Consider the following 17,333-nt stretch of genomic DNA (forward strand, 5'->3'; position numbering starts at 1 on the left):
AGTAGATGGATCAGCTGAAGGTCCAGATGCATCTCTCAGGTCCTGTCAGGTCACAGCTGGATTTTTTCCTCTTTCTTAAGGACATCACTTTCAGATCCTGTTCATCTGCTGGAGATAGTTTTTTAGGCCTGACACTTCTTCTTTTGTCCTCCACTTGTCCAGTTTCCTCAAATGTTTTAAGGACACACTGCACACCATGCTGAGATATGCCAAGTTTTCAGCTAATAGCTCTTTGGGAATCACCTTGTTGCTGCAGAAATCCTATTTTCTGTCTGTCAAACTGTGTTTTCTTTGCTGTTTTTCATAGATGCAGCTAAAGAAATGGGAACAAATGATGTGTCTTTGTGACAAAGTGCCTAAAGATCCAGTTTAAAATGGCTTCTTTGCTAAGTTGTCTGTTCTGTGTCGACACAACACTGGTTCATCCCTTGAGTTAGGAGCCTTTTTTCTGCCTGAATGGGTCAAAGGTCAGAGTTCAGTGGCTGAACAAAGAAAAAACACTGAAAATGCTCAGGAACAAGGACTGAAGATGAGGCAAAAAGCAGAAAATGTCCAAAGAAAAGCTGTGAAAGAGCTTCAGAAAGCTGTAGAACTGATAAGGACACTTTAAGCCTCTGGCCCAGGACTGTGAAAGAAACCGGAAGATAGATTAAAGGTTAAATAGAGAGCACTGACAGAAAATGACCCGCATTGGTCGCTTCAGTTTCGCCTCATTTTCTTCGAAATCTTCCCTGTGACACATTTATTCTGACGGTAACAGGAAGCTGATAAATTAGGTGTCAAGAAGCCTCAAAACGCGTGCGTGACGACGAGGACCCGCCTGGGTTTTTTTAGATTTGTGTGTACGTGCGTGCGCGCGGGTTTGAGGGGAAACCGTCAACTTGTTTCCCGTCAGCGCAGCGCGCGCTTTCCCCGCCTCGTTGGTCCGAATTCTACGAAATTCTCTCGCGGGATTTGAATATTCATCAACCGCAGGTTGAATCTGATTGGTGGAACGGTTCAAAACATTGAGCACACTGCTGCGCGCTGATTGGACGAGGAGCCTGGAGTGGGCGCGGCTGAAAACGAGCGGTATAAATGCGGAAGAAAACAAACCACCGAGCAGAGAAGGCGGTTAGACACGAAGCTTCACGGATTTCTGTCGGGTTTCGGTCCGTGTTATTACTTTCAGCGCTTTGGACCGTTCAGAACCAGCTGGAGGCACCTTTAAAGGAGTTCTGCAGCTGAAGTTGGATCTAAAAAGCGGGAGGGATACTGAAGGAACCTGCAGCTTCATTCCGTAATAACACGGAGAGGTTTTACACCGGAACTGTGCCGACAACAGGATGGATTTAATCAGCTCCAACTGACTGAAACTCTCTGAAAAATGTTGGATAAAAGAGCGATGGAGCTTCCTCTGGAGGAAGAGGTTCGAGGGAAAAACGGTAAGAGCAACAGGGTTTAAAACTGGGTTTAAAACAGTTTATTTACCGTCGGAGAAATCAGCTATTTTACATTTTCAAAATATAACACATTTAAGATCTGCTCTGATACGCAGTCGTTTCTATGGTTACGTAATTTTACTCTTAGCTGTGTGACGTAGGAAAAATTAATAAATACTTTAGTTTTGGTTTGAACTCTCGCTGGAAGTGAAATATCGCGATGCTTTTAAACGAGTTTTGTTCCTTTTTTCGTCCCTGAAAGTCTTTAAAGTTATTACTTTTAAAAAATCTTTATTTATTTCCACCGACATTTGTCTGCTGATGTTTTCCTGGCAATAAAAGACTGTTCTGGTTCTGGTTCTGGTTCTCAGTAACATGCTGTGTGTTGTGGCCCTCAGTGAAGGAGCCCTTCTGCAGCCAGTACCGCTGCGGGTCTCTGGTCGGCAGCGGCGGGTTCGGTTCGGTGTTTTCGGGCCAGAGGCTCTCGGATGGACTCCAGGTGAGGGCGCGCGCCTGCTCTGTGCACATCACGTGGTTTCGGAGGCCGCAGACTGACCCGTGTCTTTTGTCCTTCCAGGTTGCCGTTAAGCAGATTTGCGGTGACAGAGTTCAGCAGTGGGCCCGACAGGTGAGTCCAACCCGTGCCTGCTGGCGCCCCCCGCTGGGGGGCAGCCGTACTGCAGCCTCTGCGTGGGGCTGCCCCTCTGGTTCCCACGGAAACGTGTGACGTCACGGTTTCCCCCGCTGTGACGCACTGGTTCCTTTGGCTGGGATTTCCCCACCTGAACAGCTGTTCAGTTCAGGCTTTAATGATTGATGACTGATCAATAACTGATCAATAACTGATGACTGATCAGTAACTGATCGATAACTGATCAATAACTGATCGATAAATTATCAATAACTGATTGATGACTGATCGATAACTGATTGATAACTGATTGATAACTGATCAATAACTGATTGATAACTGATCAGTAACTGATTGATAACTGATTAATAACTGATTGATAACTGATCAGTAACTGATTGATAACTGATTGATAACTCCTCTGTCCCCTCAGCCGGGCGAGCTCAGCCCCGTTCCCATGGAGATCGCGCTGCTGCAGCAGCTGTCAGAGGTCGGAGGTCACGCCGGCGTGGTCCGCATGCTGGACTGGTTCGAGGTGGAGGGGCGGGGCTTCCTGCTGGTGCTGGAGCGGCCGCCGCAGTGTCAGGACCTGTTTGACTTCATCACGGAGCGCGGCGCGCTGCCCGAGCGCCTCGCCCTCAGGTGCGGTCCGGTCGCCACGTGTCGCTGCGCCGGTTCCGCCCGGCCCGTGCTGACGGCCTGTTCTGCTCCTCTGCAGGTTCTTCCGGCAGATCGTGGCGGCGCTGCGTTTCGTGCACGCTCACGGCGTCGTGCACAGAGACATCAAAGACGAGAACATCGTGGTGGACACGCGGACGCTGGAGGTGAAGATCATCGACTTCGGGTCGGGGGCGCCGCTCAAAGACGTGGCGTACAGCGAGTTTGAAGGTAGGGTCTGATTCAGAGCGCCTGCCGGCGGCTGATGGCGGTGGCGGCGCCGTGACGCCTCTGTTCCCGCCCCCTCAGGTACTCGGGTCTACAGCCCGCCGGAGTGGATCCTGGCCCAGTCCTACGAGGCGGTGCCGCTCACCGTGTGGTCGCTCGGCGTCCTGCTCTTCGATATGGTCTGCGGCGACATCCCGTTTGAGCGCGACCAGGAGATCATCAAGGCCACGCCCATCTTCACACGGCGGCTCTCTAAAGGTGAGCTCCGCCCCCTGGTGGGTTGGAAGGGTTCTGGTTCTGGTTGTTGACCCGCTCTCGTCCCGCAGAATGCCAGGCTCTGATTCGCTGGTGCCTGGCGTACCGGCCGGAGGACCGCCCCTCGCTGGAGGAGGTGCTGTCGCACCCGTGGATGGAGGGCGGCGAGGAGGAGGAGGAGGAGGAGGAGCACGGCTCGCCGCTCAGCCCGTCCCTGTGAGCCGGACCGGCTCAGAACCACAATTAAAGACTTCCTGTTTGAGGAGCCGCTAATTTATTGATTATTTATTTGGTTGTGATCAGTTCTGACTCCATGGTTCTGATGAAGGTTCTGTTCCTCAGCAGCAGTTCAGGATGAACTTATTGATCCGTTTATTGATCTGTGTATTGATGGTTTTACACTCAAAGTGGTTCTGGTCACTTGGTTCTGTTTATTTACATTAAATAAGAGTTTTTGGATCAACTGAAAACAAAAGATTCAACGTTTGAATAAAAGAGTTTCAGTCTCTGGATCACGTGGTGTTCTGTTTGGTTCTGTTTGTGACCCGTTTGGGTCAGTTTGTTTGTGACCCGTTTGGTTCTGTTTGTGACCCGTTTGATTCTGTTTGTGACCCATTTGGGTCAGTTTGTTTGGTTCTGTCTGTTTGTGACCCATTTGGGTCAGTTTGTTTGTTTGTTTGTTTGGTTCTGTCTGTTTGGATCAGTTTGTTTTGTGACCCGTTTGGTTCTGTTTGTTTGTGACCCGTTTGGTTCTGTTTGTTTGTTTGGTTCTGTTTGTTTGTGACCCGTTTGGGTCAGTTTGTTTGGTTCTGTTTGTTTGTTTGGTTCTGTTTGTTTGTGACCCGTTTGGGTCAGTTTGTTTGGTTCTGTTTGTTTGCGACCCGTTCGGTTCTGTTTGTTTGGATCAGTTTGTTTGTTTGGTTCTGTTTGTTTGTGACCCGTTCGGTTCTGTTTGTTTGGTTCTGTCTGTTTGTGACCCGTTTGGGTCAGTTTGTTTGTTTGTTTGGTTCTGTCTGTTTGGATCAGTTTGTTTTGTGACCCGTTTGGTTCTGTTTGTTTGTTTGGTTCTGTTAGTTTGTGACCCGTTTGGTTCTGTTTGTTTGTGACCCGTTTGGATCCGTTTGTTTGGTTCTGTTTGTTTGTGACCCGTTTGGATCTGTTTGTTTGTGACCCGTTTGGTTCTGTTTGTGACCCGTTTGATTCTGTTTGTGACCCATTTGGGTCAGTTTGTTTGGTTCTGTCTGTTTGGATCAGTTTGTTTTGTGACCCGTTTGGTTCTGTTTGTTTGTTTGGTTCTGTTAGTTTGTGACCCGTTTGGTTCTGTTTGTTTGTTTGGTTCTGTTTGTTTGTGACCCGTTCGGTTCTGTTTGTTTGGATCAGTTTGTTTGTGACCCGTTTGGGTCAGTTTGTTTGTTTGTTTGGTTCTGTCTGTTTGGATCAGTTTGTTTTGTGACCCGTTTGGTTCTGTTTGTTTGGTTCTGTTTGTTTGCGACCCGTTCGGTTCTGTTTGTTTGGATCAGTTTGTTTGTTTGGTTCTGTTTGTTTGTGACCCGTTCGGTTCTGTTTGTTTGGTTCTGTTTGTTTGCGACCCGTTCGGTTCTGTTCCACCTGACAGCCGACAGCAGGGTCTGACTCAGACTCTGTTGGTGATGTTCACACAAACATCTGCTGGATCTCTGGATCAGAACCGCTGAGCCTCTCGGTGCAATCGGGTCCACCAGGATCCTGACAGAACCGGCCCACTTCTGTTCAGGATCTGGAGAACAAACGGACCTCAGATCTTCACATCGGAACAAATGTTGATAAATGCTGTCAGAATCTGCATTCCAGAGATAATCTGGACCTTTTTGTTCTGTTGGACTCATCTGAACTTCAGAAAGTGAAACTGGACCACAGTGAGAGTTCTGAAGGAGAAAAGGTTCTGAACAAAGTCAAAGAGTCCAAACTGTGAGGAAGATGTTTTAGATCTTAACCCGGTCAGAACCCAGCTGAGATCAGAACCAAAACCTTCCTGTAAACACCTGACTGTTAAGTTGAGAGAGAAAAGATTTTAAACGAACCGAACCGTCCGGAACCGGCGGAGCTGCCATTTGTCCAGCAGATGGCGACAAACGCCGGAGCCGTCATCCTCACAGCAACCAATAGGAGCTCAGAGAATACGGAAGTGTTTGTCTTTGTGGAAGACAAGAGGTCTCACTCTGACGGATTATTCAGAGCTGAAGCTGCTCGGAAAGTTTAACCTGTTAAATGTACTCAGAACGGCACAGAAATGTTTTATTAAAAGAAGAAACCTCTAAGTATCTTTGATTGTTTTCTGTTGGTGAAATTTTTGAATATGAATTCAGTTTGGATGGAAGCAGAATGACTGAGGTCTCCCTCACCCGCCCCCCTCCCCTTTACCGACCCGCTCACAGCGATCGGTGTTTGTTTCTCAGGATGAAAACGGTCTCATTCACACATTCAGTCTCTCTTTCCTCTTACTTCGGTATCCGTGCTGTTCAGAATAAACCGGAATAAAATCTCTCTCAGAGCCGACTCTCAGTCACATTTTAGAGGAAAATGACAAATATATGCTTCAAAAACCGAGTTTGTTGTTTTAAAATAAGTTTTTAGATTCATAATAAAACATTTAAATGTCACTTTGGTAAATAAATGTGATAAAAATCATATTTAATTTCGGATAAACTTTTCCTCTTGATTAACGCTAATGCTCGTTTTTTGGCGCAGAGTGAGAGCTCCTGTTAGACGGTCAGTCCCATCTCTGGAGCTGTAGTCCTTCGCTTCCTGTACACCTCATCCTGCACGGAATATTCTCCTCCTGATGGTCCCGGTGGCTCCTTCGCTTGTTCCCCCTCAGACCACATCCTCTGCTCCGGTCCTATCTGTCCGACAGGCCCGTCGCCGCCTCCCGCTTCCAGCAGAGCCACAACCCGGGGGTCGGAGCTCCGGCCGGGTCTGACAACTGAGCGGGGCTAGCTGCGAGGCTAGCGGAGCGTTAGCCGAGCAGGCAGCGGGGAAAGGCTCGTCCCAGACGGCGGACTCAGGGAGCGCAGCATGGCCGCGGGGAGCCACAGCAACGCGGGGGAGGAGAGGGCAGCAAACCCGGGTCACGGCGAAGGTGAGCCGGGCTGAGATAACTTAGACTCCGCAGGTGTGTTTAACTGGGACTGAAAAGCTGCCAAACAAACCAACCGACAGCTAGTTCGGTGGGTTAGTTAGGAAGGGCGTTGAAGGCTAGATAACTAGCGGCTAAACTAACCAACCCGACGGCTCCAAGGTGAGCGGAGGAGTTCATGAACGTGGAAAACGTCACAGATTCAGGTGTTAGCTGAAGAGAAAAGGTGTGAATTAAAACCGAAGAAGAAGAGTTGACTGAGCAGGAAGCTGCTGAACAGGACTAACTCATCAGTTAACCTGTTTTAACTAGTCCTCGTGCCGCTAACCGACCAGTCGGTGCTGGTGAATGAGTGTGGAGGCCGAACCGGGACGGGTGAGGCCGAACCGGGACGGGTGAGGCCGAACCGGGACGGGTGAGGCCGAGGTGAGGGGCAAAGGGCGGAAATCAGGTGTGTGTGTGAGCTGCCGACGTGGAGTGTTGGTTCAGGTGTGTAAGTGTGCAGAGCGCACGCGCACACACACTCCTGTGTGAGGTGAGGGGCCCCGTCCTCCTCTGGGGCCACAGTGAGGCTCTGATGGTTGTTTTTCTGTCTTTTTGAGTCTTTTTTTTGTCGTCATGTTGTGTTTTTGTGTGTTTTTTGTTGTTTTTTTGTGTGTTTTTTGTTGTTTATGCTCACAGCGGTTCATGCTTTTGATGTTTTTAGCTCAGTTTGGCTCCGCCTACATCCACCTGGCTGCTAGGCTTAAGGTTCGGACTAAAACAAGCAAATAAAAATGTTAAACTCAGGTTTCTACACAGGTCCGTTTAATCCAGAACTAAATGAATAAAAATGATGTCGTTAGGAACGTTTTTATTTCAGTTCCTGATATTCAAATGAAGGGGCGTGGCTCCTGTGCAGCTATGAGTGTTCAGGATGTTTCCTGCTTTAAGACCAGAACCAACATGAGTAGAAGCTGTTTGTTTATGGTGAGACAGGAAGTGATGTTTTAGACATAAACAGAGGGTCCTGGGCCCAATTCAGTTTATTTAAAAATTCAGTTTATTCATTAATTCAGTTTATTTATTAATGCAGTTTATTCATTATTTCAGTTTATTCATTAATTCAGTCCAATTCAAGTCCAATTTATTTTAATCACAATCCAATAATTCAAAATTAGTCCAATTCATTCATACAGAACCAATTGAAAAACTTCCTAGCTAAGGAAACCAACAGATTGCACCGAAACTTCAACAGTTTAAACTTCGCCGTTCAACAGACGGCCCCCAGAGGGACCCCCAGAGGGGCCCCCAGGACGGCCCCCAGAGGGGCCCCCGGGACGGGCCCCCAGAGGGGCCCCAGGACGGCCCCCAGAGGGACCCCCAGAGGGGCCCCCAGGACGGCCCCCAGAGGGGCCCCCGGGACGGGCCCCCAGAGGGGCCCCAGGACGGCCCCCAGAGGGACCCCCAGAGGGGCCCCCAGGACGGCCCCCAGAGGGGCCCCCGGGACGGGCCCCAGGGGGGCCCCAGGACGGCCCCCATGTGGCTCCGGGTCGCAGCAGTCTGGCTGTGACTGATGATGTGTTCTCTGCAGCCAACAGGCGGCTGAAGTACATCAGTCTGGCCGTGCTCGTGGTCCAGAACGCATCGCTCATCCTCAGCATCCGCTACGTCCGCACGTTGCCGGGCGACCGCTTCTTCACCACGTCGGCCGTGGTCATGGCGGAGGTCCTGAAGGTGCTGACCTGTCTGCTCATCATCCTGCTGCAGAAGAGATGTGAGTGGCTGTTTTCAGGTGAATGAACGTGTCCCTGCCACCAGGAGAGCCTCCTCATCCTCCTCTTCCTCCATGTTTCAGTCAACCTGAAGGAGACCTTCCTCTTCCTGCTCGACTCCATCTTGTTTCAGTACAAAGACACGCTGAAGCTGGCGGTGCCGTCGCTCATCTACACGCTGCAGAACAACCTGCAGTACATCGCCATCTCCAACCTGCCGGCCGCCACCTTCCAGGTGAGAAACTGAAACTGAAATTAAATCTTCTGCAGCTCAGCTTTTTGATCCTCCGGTTAAAATCCGACAGATTTCAGATCCGAGTCGAGCTCCGGCGGGTCCAGAGCAGGCCGGAAGGATCTAGAATTGGGTTTGACTCGTACCTGAGTGGTAGTAACTGACTCCTCCCCCCCCAGGTGACATACCAGCTGAAGATCCTGACCACAGCTCTGTTCAGCGTCATGATGCTCAGGAAGTCTCTGTCCAGAGTTCAGTGGGTTTCTCTGCTGCTCCTGTTCGCCGGTGTCGCCATCGTCCAGGTAGGTCTACCTGCTTTTGTCACATGACGTTACATGACCTGCCACGTGCCACACGGCCTGCCAGGTGCCACATGGCCTGCCAGGTGCCACATGACCTGCCAGGTGCCACCTTGCCTGCCAGGTGCCACATGGCCTGTCATGTAACACATGGCCTGTCATGTACCACCTTACCTGCCACGTGCCACATGACCTGTCACCTGCCACATGACCTGTAACCTGCCACATGACCTGCCACGTGCCACATGGCCTGTCAGGTGCCACCTTACCTGCCACGTGCCACATGTGTCAGGTCAAGTTACAAGTCATTTGATATGTGACACAGGTCATCTGACAGGTCTCTTGACACATGGCAGTTCTTGTGGCACGTGACAGTTCTACCGTCTCGACGCTGAAGTTGTTTTCATAACAGAATTCCTGAAATTAGAATCATTTCCAGGCCTGGAATGAAAACCAAACTGTTTCCTAAAAAGTCTGAGCTGATCGACTTTGAATGAGTCTGAGGAGGTGGGAACCAGAACTGCCCTGAGCCTCAGGTGTGTGGGCGGGGCTTCCTCGGCTGATGATGATGCTCTCCCTGCAGGTGCAGCAGGAGGGGAACAAGGAGGCGTCCGTGGCGAATGACTCCGACCAGAACTACACGGTGGGCCTGGTTGCCGTGGTGATCAGCTGCCTGTCGTCGGGATTCGCCGGCGTTTACTTCGAGAAGATCCTGAAAGGAAGCTCCGCCTCCGTGTGGATGAGGAACGTGCAGCTGGGGATCTTCGGCACGGCGCTCGGCCTGCTGGGACTGTGGTGGAATGACGGCGCCGCCATCGCCGAGCGCGGCTTCCTGTTCGGCTACACCGATATGGTGTGGTGCGTCATCTTCAACCAGGCGTTTGGCGGGCTGCTGGTGGCGGTGGTGGTGAAGTACGCCGACAACATCCTGAAGGGCTTCGCCACCTCCTTCTCCATCATCGTCTCCACGGTGATGTCCATCTACCTGTTCGGTTTCCACGTGGACCTGCTCTTCACGGCGGGGGCGGGGCTCGTCATCGGTGCCGTCTACATGTACAGCCTGCCCAAGGCGCCCGGCGGCTCTCTGTACCCAAGCGCTTCTTCGTCTTCCTCGGCGTCCTCCTCGGCGTCTTCAGTGCTGCCGAGGGCCGACGGAGGCGGCGAGCTGGAGGCGTTTCTGCCAAAGTCAGTGCTGGTGAAGTGATTCTGATTCTCTGTGGCGCCGCCGGGCGCTCACTTCCTGTCTGCTTCTGCGGGTCAAACTAACCAATCACTGAGCTTCATCTGCTGCGTCTGCTCCTCTCTGCTGCTCTGTCTCCATCACAGGCTCCTCCCCCTCGCTTCTAACCCCACCCCCTCTGTCCTGACTCCTCCCCTCTCCGGAGTCTGTTTCCTGTCTGCCTTAAAACTAACTGAATGAAAGACGAACGCTGTGTGGGGGTCACCTGTTGATTGTGGGTTATTGATTGGTTGTGGGCGGGGTGTTTTCGCCGTGCGGCGGCGGCGGCGAGCGGTGCCTTTTCCTCTCATCTGTACAGAAGCCATACGCTCGGATCAGCTGAGCTGGAACGTGCTCGTTGTTTGGAGCACCTTTAATTTACAAATCAAGACTTAACCCTGACCCTCGCTGCCGTGCTGCGGGCCTCGCCACGGAGGAGGCGGGGCCTAACGGTGGCGGCCGAATGTTCTTCTGTTCCAGGGAAATCGTGTTTTCTGCTTCGTGTTGCTTCACTTTGAGAGGAAACTTTCTTTTTGTCTCCCTAACGCTGCGAGGCGAAGGATTCGTGGTCGTCTGAGGCGAAGGATTCGTGGTCGTCTGAGGCGATGAATTCGTGGTCGTCTGAGGCGATGAATTCGTGGTCGTCTGAGGCGATGAATTCGTGGTCGTCTGAGGCCAAGAATTCGTGGTCGTCTGAGGCGATGAATTCGTGGTCGTGTGAGGCGATGAATTCGTGGTCGTCTGAGGCGATGAATTCGTGGTCGTGTGAGGCGAAGAATTCGTGGTCGTCTGAGGCGATGAATTCGTGGTCGTCTGAGGCGAAGAATTCGTGGTCGTCTGAGGCTGAGTGCTGGTGAGTCTGATCGGGCCTGAAGGCGGCGTCCTCGCTGACCGCCACAAAGAGAGTTTGATGTTTGCGTTTCGTTGTTAATATATCTGATGCTGCGTTCACTGACCTCCGAGATCTCTGGAACCAGTGAAAGAAAAAAAGAAAAAGAAAAACTTTACAGTAAGTCTGTAAAGTTTTCTTTATCCAACAAAACGTTTGTAAGATGATTTCTTTCTTGTTTTCAGGGTTAGGGTCAGCTGGAGGTCAGCTGGAGGTCAGCTGGGGGTCAGCTGGCGGCAGCAGCCATGTTGTTTTTACCTTTTCTGTAAACTGACAAGAACCTCATTTTGATTTCCAACTTCATACTTCTGACGTACATTGAATGCAGCACGAAAGCCAGCTGGACCAAACCATTAGGAGGGGGGATCTGGACTATACTATTAATCAGTTTTGTGACTGAACAGGTGATAAAACTGATTAATAGTAGAGTCTGGATCTGATCTGAGGTCAGACGAGCGTTTAAGGACCTGGAGACAAAAAAAAGGAGACCTCTCAAAGTGTTGAAAAGTTTTTCTGAAACAATCGAACTGTGAAGGAAACGAAGAAACAAATTTAACTTTCTGTTTTTGTGGTGTTTGAAGATGAAATATTATTAAATGACCTGAATGTGGGCGTGGCCGGCGATCCGCTGGTTTACTTTGTTTTTGTGGTAAAGGAGGAAGAGGAGGCAGGGCGGGAAGCTTCAGGCGTCAGCTGGGAACCAACGAAGGTTTAGTCTGACGTCATGACATCATCGTTAAATATGGTCAGCGTTGGAGTTTTAACCAGAGAAACGGGTGTTTGGAAAAAACCAGGCGTCCATGAACACAACACGACTATGAACTGATTTTCTGACTAAAGTCATTTTTATTTGTTCTCAGATTTCTTTCTCAAACGTTTTAATCATCAGGATGAAAACATTTCAATAATAAAATGAATTATTCGATATTTCACGAACTTTTCAGGAGCTCTGAAGCAGTAAAACGTGTAAAGTTTCAGTAAAACGTGAAAACGACACATTTAACTCGTTAAAAGGGAACTTTAATTCAAGAAAACTGATGAAACATTATTTACTGAAATTAATCAGGTTATAAATCAGTATTTTGTTGATATTTATGTTTCTTTGTTGTTAGACGACAGAAAATAAACGACTTATTATTAATAAATAAACTCCAGAAACACTAAAAAATACATTTCAGCAGAACTTTGAGCTTCTGCTTTTTTTGTGAAGTTTGTTTAAACTTTTCAAACGTTTAAAAGCTACTTCCTGGTTGGCCGTTTCTCAGCTGACGGACCGAAGCGCCGCCTGCTGGCACTTTAAATCCTGTCAGAACCTTCAGAGGATCCAGAAGGTTCTGGTTCGGTTTCCTCTTCCTGCCGGAGTTTCTTTGGTTTGTGAAACTGTTCCGACGGCTTCACCTCTCAGCTGTTGCTCTCGATTGTTTTTTGTATCGATGTAAATACTTCTTTTGGTAAATTTTTATATAAATAAGGACTCAAAACTCTGGAGTTTGTCTTTAATTTGTGGTGAATTACCCAAACGGGTCGGTTCCCTTTGGTTTATTCTCTGGATCAAAAACATCGAGAATAAATCTGAGTTTAAAGAATAAAGTTGTGTAAAGTTATAACTTCACGAAACTTTAACCCTCGCTGGCGTAAACAGGTAAGATGTGACGTTACAACTTCTAATAAAACATTTAAACTTTATTCTTCTCAGATTTTAATACGACACAAAGAAATGATTCCCCTGATCTCGTCTGAACAGGCAGAACTGAATTTATACAGAACCAGTTCACAACAAACAGGAACTTCAAAGATAATTCATTAAATTCCAAATTAATTCAATTCATTCAGAACCAATTAAAACAGTTTCTGAGCTACAGAAACCAACAGATTCCACTGAAACTTCTCTCTGATCCTGAGCTGCAGGAGGCGACTGTGGAGAGAAAAAACTCCTTTTAACAGGAAGAAACCTCCATCAGAACCAGAGCCAGGAAGAAACCTCCATCAGAACCAGAACCAGGAAGGGTCCATCTGCCTGGACCAGCTGGGGCTGAGAGGACAGGAAAGAGGGGACAACAAGCAGCGTAACACCAGGCCAGAGACACCTGCTGAGAGAGAGAAACACAAGTTAATGACAGCAATGATGTCATCTGTACATGGAGGGAGGAGAGGTGCATCATGGGAGCTCCCCCAGCAGGCTGGGCCTATAGCAGCAGAACTATGGGATGTTTCAGGCTCACCTGAGCCATCCCTAACTATAAGCTTTACCAGAAAGGAAGGTTTATAAATTTGTAAATAATATAAATAAATCTTACCTAATGGAAGCATTTATAAAGAAAAAAGAATCGGTCCAAGCATAGAACCCTGAGGAACTCCATAAAAACTCCAAAAAAAGACCAAAAAGAAGCATAAAATGATCTGACAATGATTAAATAACACTGATCTTTACGTGTTTTCACTGATATTTTTATTTCTGAAGTTTTTTATTTGAATTTGAAACCTGCTGAATCTAACGTGATAAACGATGAGTTAAAGTCTGACTGATCAGACCGAAGAAAAGGTTTTATTAAATGTGGGATTAAAATGCCTTTTAATCTGCAGATGCTGTGCAGCTCAGAACAAAAGCTAAGATTAAAGATTTATTATTTATTTACGCCATCAGTTCATAAATCAAGCTGTAAAATTAATTTCTTCCGTTGGAATCTCTAAACTTAACTAAATTTATCTCTAAACACTGAGAAATATGAATAAAAACAGAAAATGAGACATGTTGCTGCCATCAGGTTCAAGTTAAACTTTCAACATTTGACAGTTTTCTATGTTCTGAATAAATTTTTGGTTTATTGTGAGATTTAGAAAAAAATAATTCTGTTCTTATTTAGATTTTACAGTCATTTATTTAGTTCCCTTTGTTTGAAAGTTCCTCATTTAACGAGCTGTTCTGATTTTCATTTCTAAAGTACGTCACTCCTTAAGTTGGCCCCGCCTCCTCTGCTAAGCCCCGCCCCCCCACCTCCACCCTGCTGGACGGATGAAGCCAGCTTCTGGTGGAAATGTTCTGCTGTCAGCTGCACTGAGGAGCATGCATCTTCCATCCAGCAGCAGCCTCAGAGGATATAAGAGCCCAGTGGATAAACTATATCTGAGGCTAATGTTCCAGCAGAGTTAGCTAAAGACTGTGAATGTGCAGCAGACACTTTTCATCCCACTGTTTTAACAACTTGGTCCAGTTCAACGCTGGACTGAAGGAACTGAGCCACAAAGAGGATCAGTTCCAACTCTCAGAGCCTGAACTTCAGAGCAGGGAAATGGAAGCATCTGAGAAATAACTCCTCATGGTTTATTTACTGATTTATTTCTTCCTTTAGCAGCAGCTAACGCTAACAGCTTAGCTAATGAAATAACTCCTCATGGTTTATTTACTGATTTATTTCCTCCTTTAGCAGCAGCTAACGCTAACAGCTTAGCTAATGAAATAACTCCTCATGGTTTATTTACTGATTTATTTCTTCCTTTAGCAGCAGCTAACGCTAACAGCTTAGCTAATGAAATAACTCCTCATGGTTTATTTACTGATTTATTTCTTCCTTTAGCAGCAGCTAACGCTAACAGCTTAGCTAATGAAGAAATAACTCCTCATGGTTTATTTACTGATTTATTTCTTCCCTTAGCAGCAGCTAACGCTAACAGCTTAGCTAATGAAATAACTCCTCATGGTTTATTTACTGATTTATTTCTTCCTTTAGCAGCAGCTAACGCTAACAGCTTAGCTAATGAAATAACTCCTCATGGTTTATTTACTGATTTATTTCTTCCTTTAGCAGCAGCTAACGCTAACAGCTTAGCTAATGAAGAAATAACTCCTCATGGTTTATTTACTGATTTATTTCTTCCCTTAGCAGCAGCTAATGCTAACAGCTTAGCTAATGAAATAACTCCTCATGGTTTATTTACTGATTTATTTCTTCCTTTAGCACCAGCTAACGCTAACAGCTTAGCTAATGAAATAACTCCTCATGGTTTATTTACTGATTTATTTCTTCCTTTAGCAGCAGCTAACGCTAACAGCTTAGCTAATGAAGAAATAACTCCTCATGGTTTATTTACTGATTTATTTCTTCCTTTAGCAGCAGCTAACGCTAACAGCTGAGCTAATGAAATAACTCCTCATGGTTTATTTACTGATTTATTTCTTCCTTTAGCAGCAGCTAACGCTAACAGCTTAGCTAATGAAATAACTCCTCATGGTTTATTTACTGATTTATTTCTTCCTTTAGCAGCAGCTAACGCTAACAGCTTAGCTAATGAAGATGACGTACACCAACTTCTAAGGAGTTACTGCTGCTCCTTTCTGAAAGATGAACATTATTGTTCCCACATTACTTTGTTAGCTGAAGCTAACGCTAACAGCTTAGCTAATGAAGATGACGTACACCAACTTCTAAGGAGTTCCTGCTGTTCCTTCCTGAAAGATGAACATTATTGTTCCCACATTACTTTGTTAGCTGAAGCTTTCTAGCTGAACGGTTCCGTTCTGTAACTCAGACAACCTGCAGCTGTGTTTAAGGTGTGTTTCCAACACTGAATGAACTGATGGGATCAGTTCCAACTCTCAGAGCCTGAACTTCCAGATTTTTTCTGCATCTTTTCAAAGATCTTTGTTTAGTCTCTCAGCTGTGATTTAGCTGTGGAATTAAGTTATTTTATATAAAGAATTAAGTATTTAGCTCATGGTTGAAAGGTGGTTTCTGCCACCTCTTGGGGAAGCTGGTCATTTATAAATGATGTGTCTGTTGGTAAAAACAGAACAACGTGATGTTTTCCACTTTAACTTTGACATTGTTGCCCGTCGTCTTTGTTGCTTATTTGTATCGAGGTCTTTGGTTTGATCTTTGATTTCTGTGTAAACCTCAGAGAAAACGACCTGCTGACATAAAACCAGACGTCAGGTTTGACCTTAACAGCTCCGGCTGTGTCGGGTCCTCTTCCTGGACTCCTGCCGTCAGTAACCAGGGTGACTTTTCTTCCTCTCCTCCTCCTGTCTGCTCTGCAGGTGTGCAGGTAAAGAAAAAGGATCCTGAGATGCACAGCTGCAGCTTCCTGCCTGCCGAGGTCCGAACCTTTCACAGCGTCACTCCACCAGCTTCTCCTGCAGGGTCACTGTGGTACTTCTGTACTGTCATACAGCTTTTTTATACTTAAGTTATTACTTTACCAGCTGAGATGAACTTTGTTTACACTCCCTCACAGCTCAGACTGTTAGCAACATGTTTCTTGAATGTTCCAGTTTTTCAGGAGCTGCAGGTGCTTCTCAAAGTGAAGGAAGGACTTTAAGATAGTTTCTGGTACAATGATGTAACTCAGAATATTAGCTCACATTAACAGCTTCCACTCTTCTCTGCTAGCGTCCCTCTGTTCTCTGCTAGCTTCCTTCTGTTCTCTGCTAGCTTCCTTCTGTTCTCTGCTAGCTTCCTTCTGTTCTCTGCTAGCTTCCTTCTGTTCTCTGCTAGCGTCCCTCTGTTCTCTGCTAGCTTCCTTCTGTTCTCTGCTAGCTTCCTTCTGTTCTCTGCTAGCTTCCTTCTGTTCTCTGCTAGCTTCCTTCTGTTCTCTGCTAGCGTCCCTCTGTTCTCTGCTAGCTTCCTTCTGTTCTCTGCTAGCTTCCTTCTGTTCTCTGCTAGCTTCCTTCTGTTCTCTGCTAGCTTCCTTCTGTTCTCTGCTAGCTTCCTTCTGTTCTCTGCTAGCGTCCCTCTGTTCTCTGCTAGCTTCCTTCTGTTCTCTGCTAGCTTCCTTCTGTTCTCTGCTAGCTTCCTTCTGTTCTCTGCTAGCTTCCTTCTGTTCTCTGCTAGCGTCCCTCTGTTCTCTGCTAGCTTCCTTCTGTTCTCTGCTAGCGTCCTTCTGTTCTCTGCTAGCGTCCCTCTGTTCTCTGCTAGCTTCCTTCTGTTCTCTGCTAGCGTCCTTCTGTTCTCTGCTAGCGTCCTTCTGTTTTCTGCTAGCGTCCTTCTGTTTTCTGCTAGCGTCCTTCTGTTCTCCGCTAGCTTCCTTCTGTTCTCTGCTAGCTTCCTTCTGTCCTCTGCTAGCTTCCTTCTGTCCTCTGCTAGCGTCCTTCTGTTCTCTGCTAGCGTCCTTCTGTTCTCTGCTAGCGTCCTTCTGTTCTCTGCTAGCGTCCCTCTGTTCTCTGCTAGCTTCCTTCTGTTCTCTGCTAGCGTCCTTCTGTTCTCTGCTAGCGTCCCTCTGTTCTCTGCTAGCTTCCTTCTGTTCTCTGCTAGCTTCCTTCTGTTCTCTGCTAGCTTCCTTCTGTTCTCTGCTAGCTTCCTTCTGTTCTCTGCTAGCGTCCCTCTGTTCTCTGCTAGCTTCCTTCTGTTCTCTGCTAGCGTCCTTCTGTTCTCTGCTAGCGTCCCTCTGTTCTCTGCTAGCTTCCTTCTGTTCTCTGCTAGCGTCCTTCTGTTCTCTGCTAGCGTCCTTCTGTTTTCTGCTAGCGTCCTTCTGTTTTCTGCTAGCGTCCTTCTGTTCTCCGCTAGCTTCCTTCTGTTCTCTGCTAGCTTCCTTCTGTCCTCTGCTAGCTTCCTTCTGTCCTCTGCTAGCGTCCTTCTGTTCTCTGCTAGCGTCCTTCTGTTCTCTGCTAGCGTCCTTCTGTTCTCTGCTAGCGTCCCT

At 47.4% G+C, this 17,333-nt stretch overlaps 2 protein-coding genes across 2 annotated transcripts; both read left to right on the forward strand.

Moving 5' to 3' along the window:
- The first annotated feature begins 1,128 nt into the window (after positions 1–1,128).
- Positions 1,129–3,682, forward strand: pim2 (Pim-2 proto-oncogene, serine/threonine kinase). The gene is made up of 7 exons (XM_072366671.1): positions 1,129–1,424; positions 1,820–1,920; positions 1,999–2,049; positions 2,486–2,694; positions 2,771–2,940; positions 3,019–3,195; positions 3,264–3,682. The coding sequence occupies exons 1-7, from the start codon at positions 1,367–1,369 to the stop codon at positions 3,410–3,412; spliced, it is 915 nt and encodes a 304-aa protein (XP_072222772.1). The 5' UTR covers positions 1,129–1,366; the 3' UTR covers positions 3,413–3,682.
- Positions 3,683–5,944: 2,262 nt separating this feature from the next.
- Positions 5,945–16,026, forward strand: slc35a2 (solute carrier family 35 member 2). The gene is made up of 6 exons (XM_072366959.1): positions 5,945–6,310; positions 7,881–8,063; positions 8,145–8,296; positions 8,473–8,595; positions 9,176–9,777; positions 15,736–16,026. The coding sequence occupies exons 1-6, from the start codon at positions 6,247–6,249 to the stop codon at positions 15,761–15,763; spliced, it is 1,152 nt and encodes a 383-aa protein (XP_072223060.1). The 5' UTR covers positions 5,945–6,246; the 3' UTR covers positions 15,764–16,026.
- The last annotated feature ends 1,307 nt before the right edge of the window (positions 16,027–17,333 follow it).

The sequence above is a fragment of the Leuresthes tenuis genome, unplaced genomic scaffold (genome assembly GCF_036924035.1).
Source record: "Leuresthes tenuis unplaced genomic scaffold, fLeuTen1.0.hap1 SCAF_16, whole genome shotgun sequence".
Lineage (NCBI taxonomy): Eukaryota > Metazoa > Chordata > Actinopteri > Atheriniformes > Atherinopsidae > Leuresthes > Leuresthes tenuis.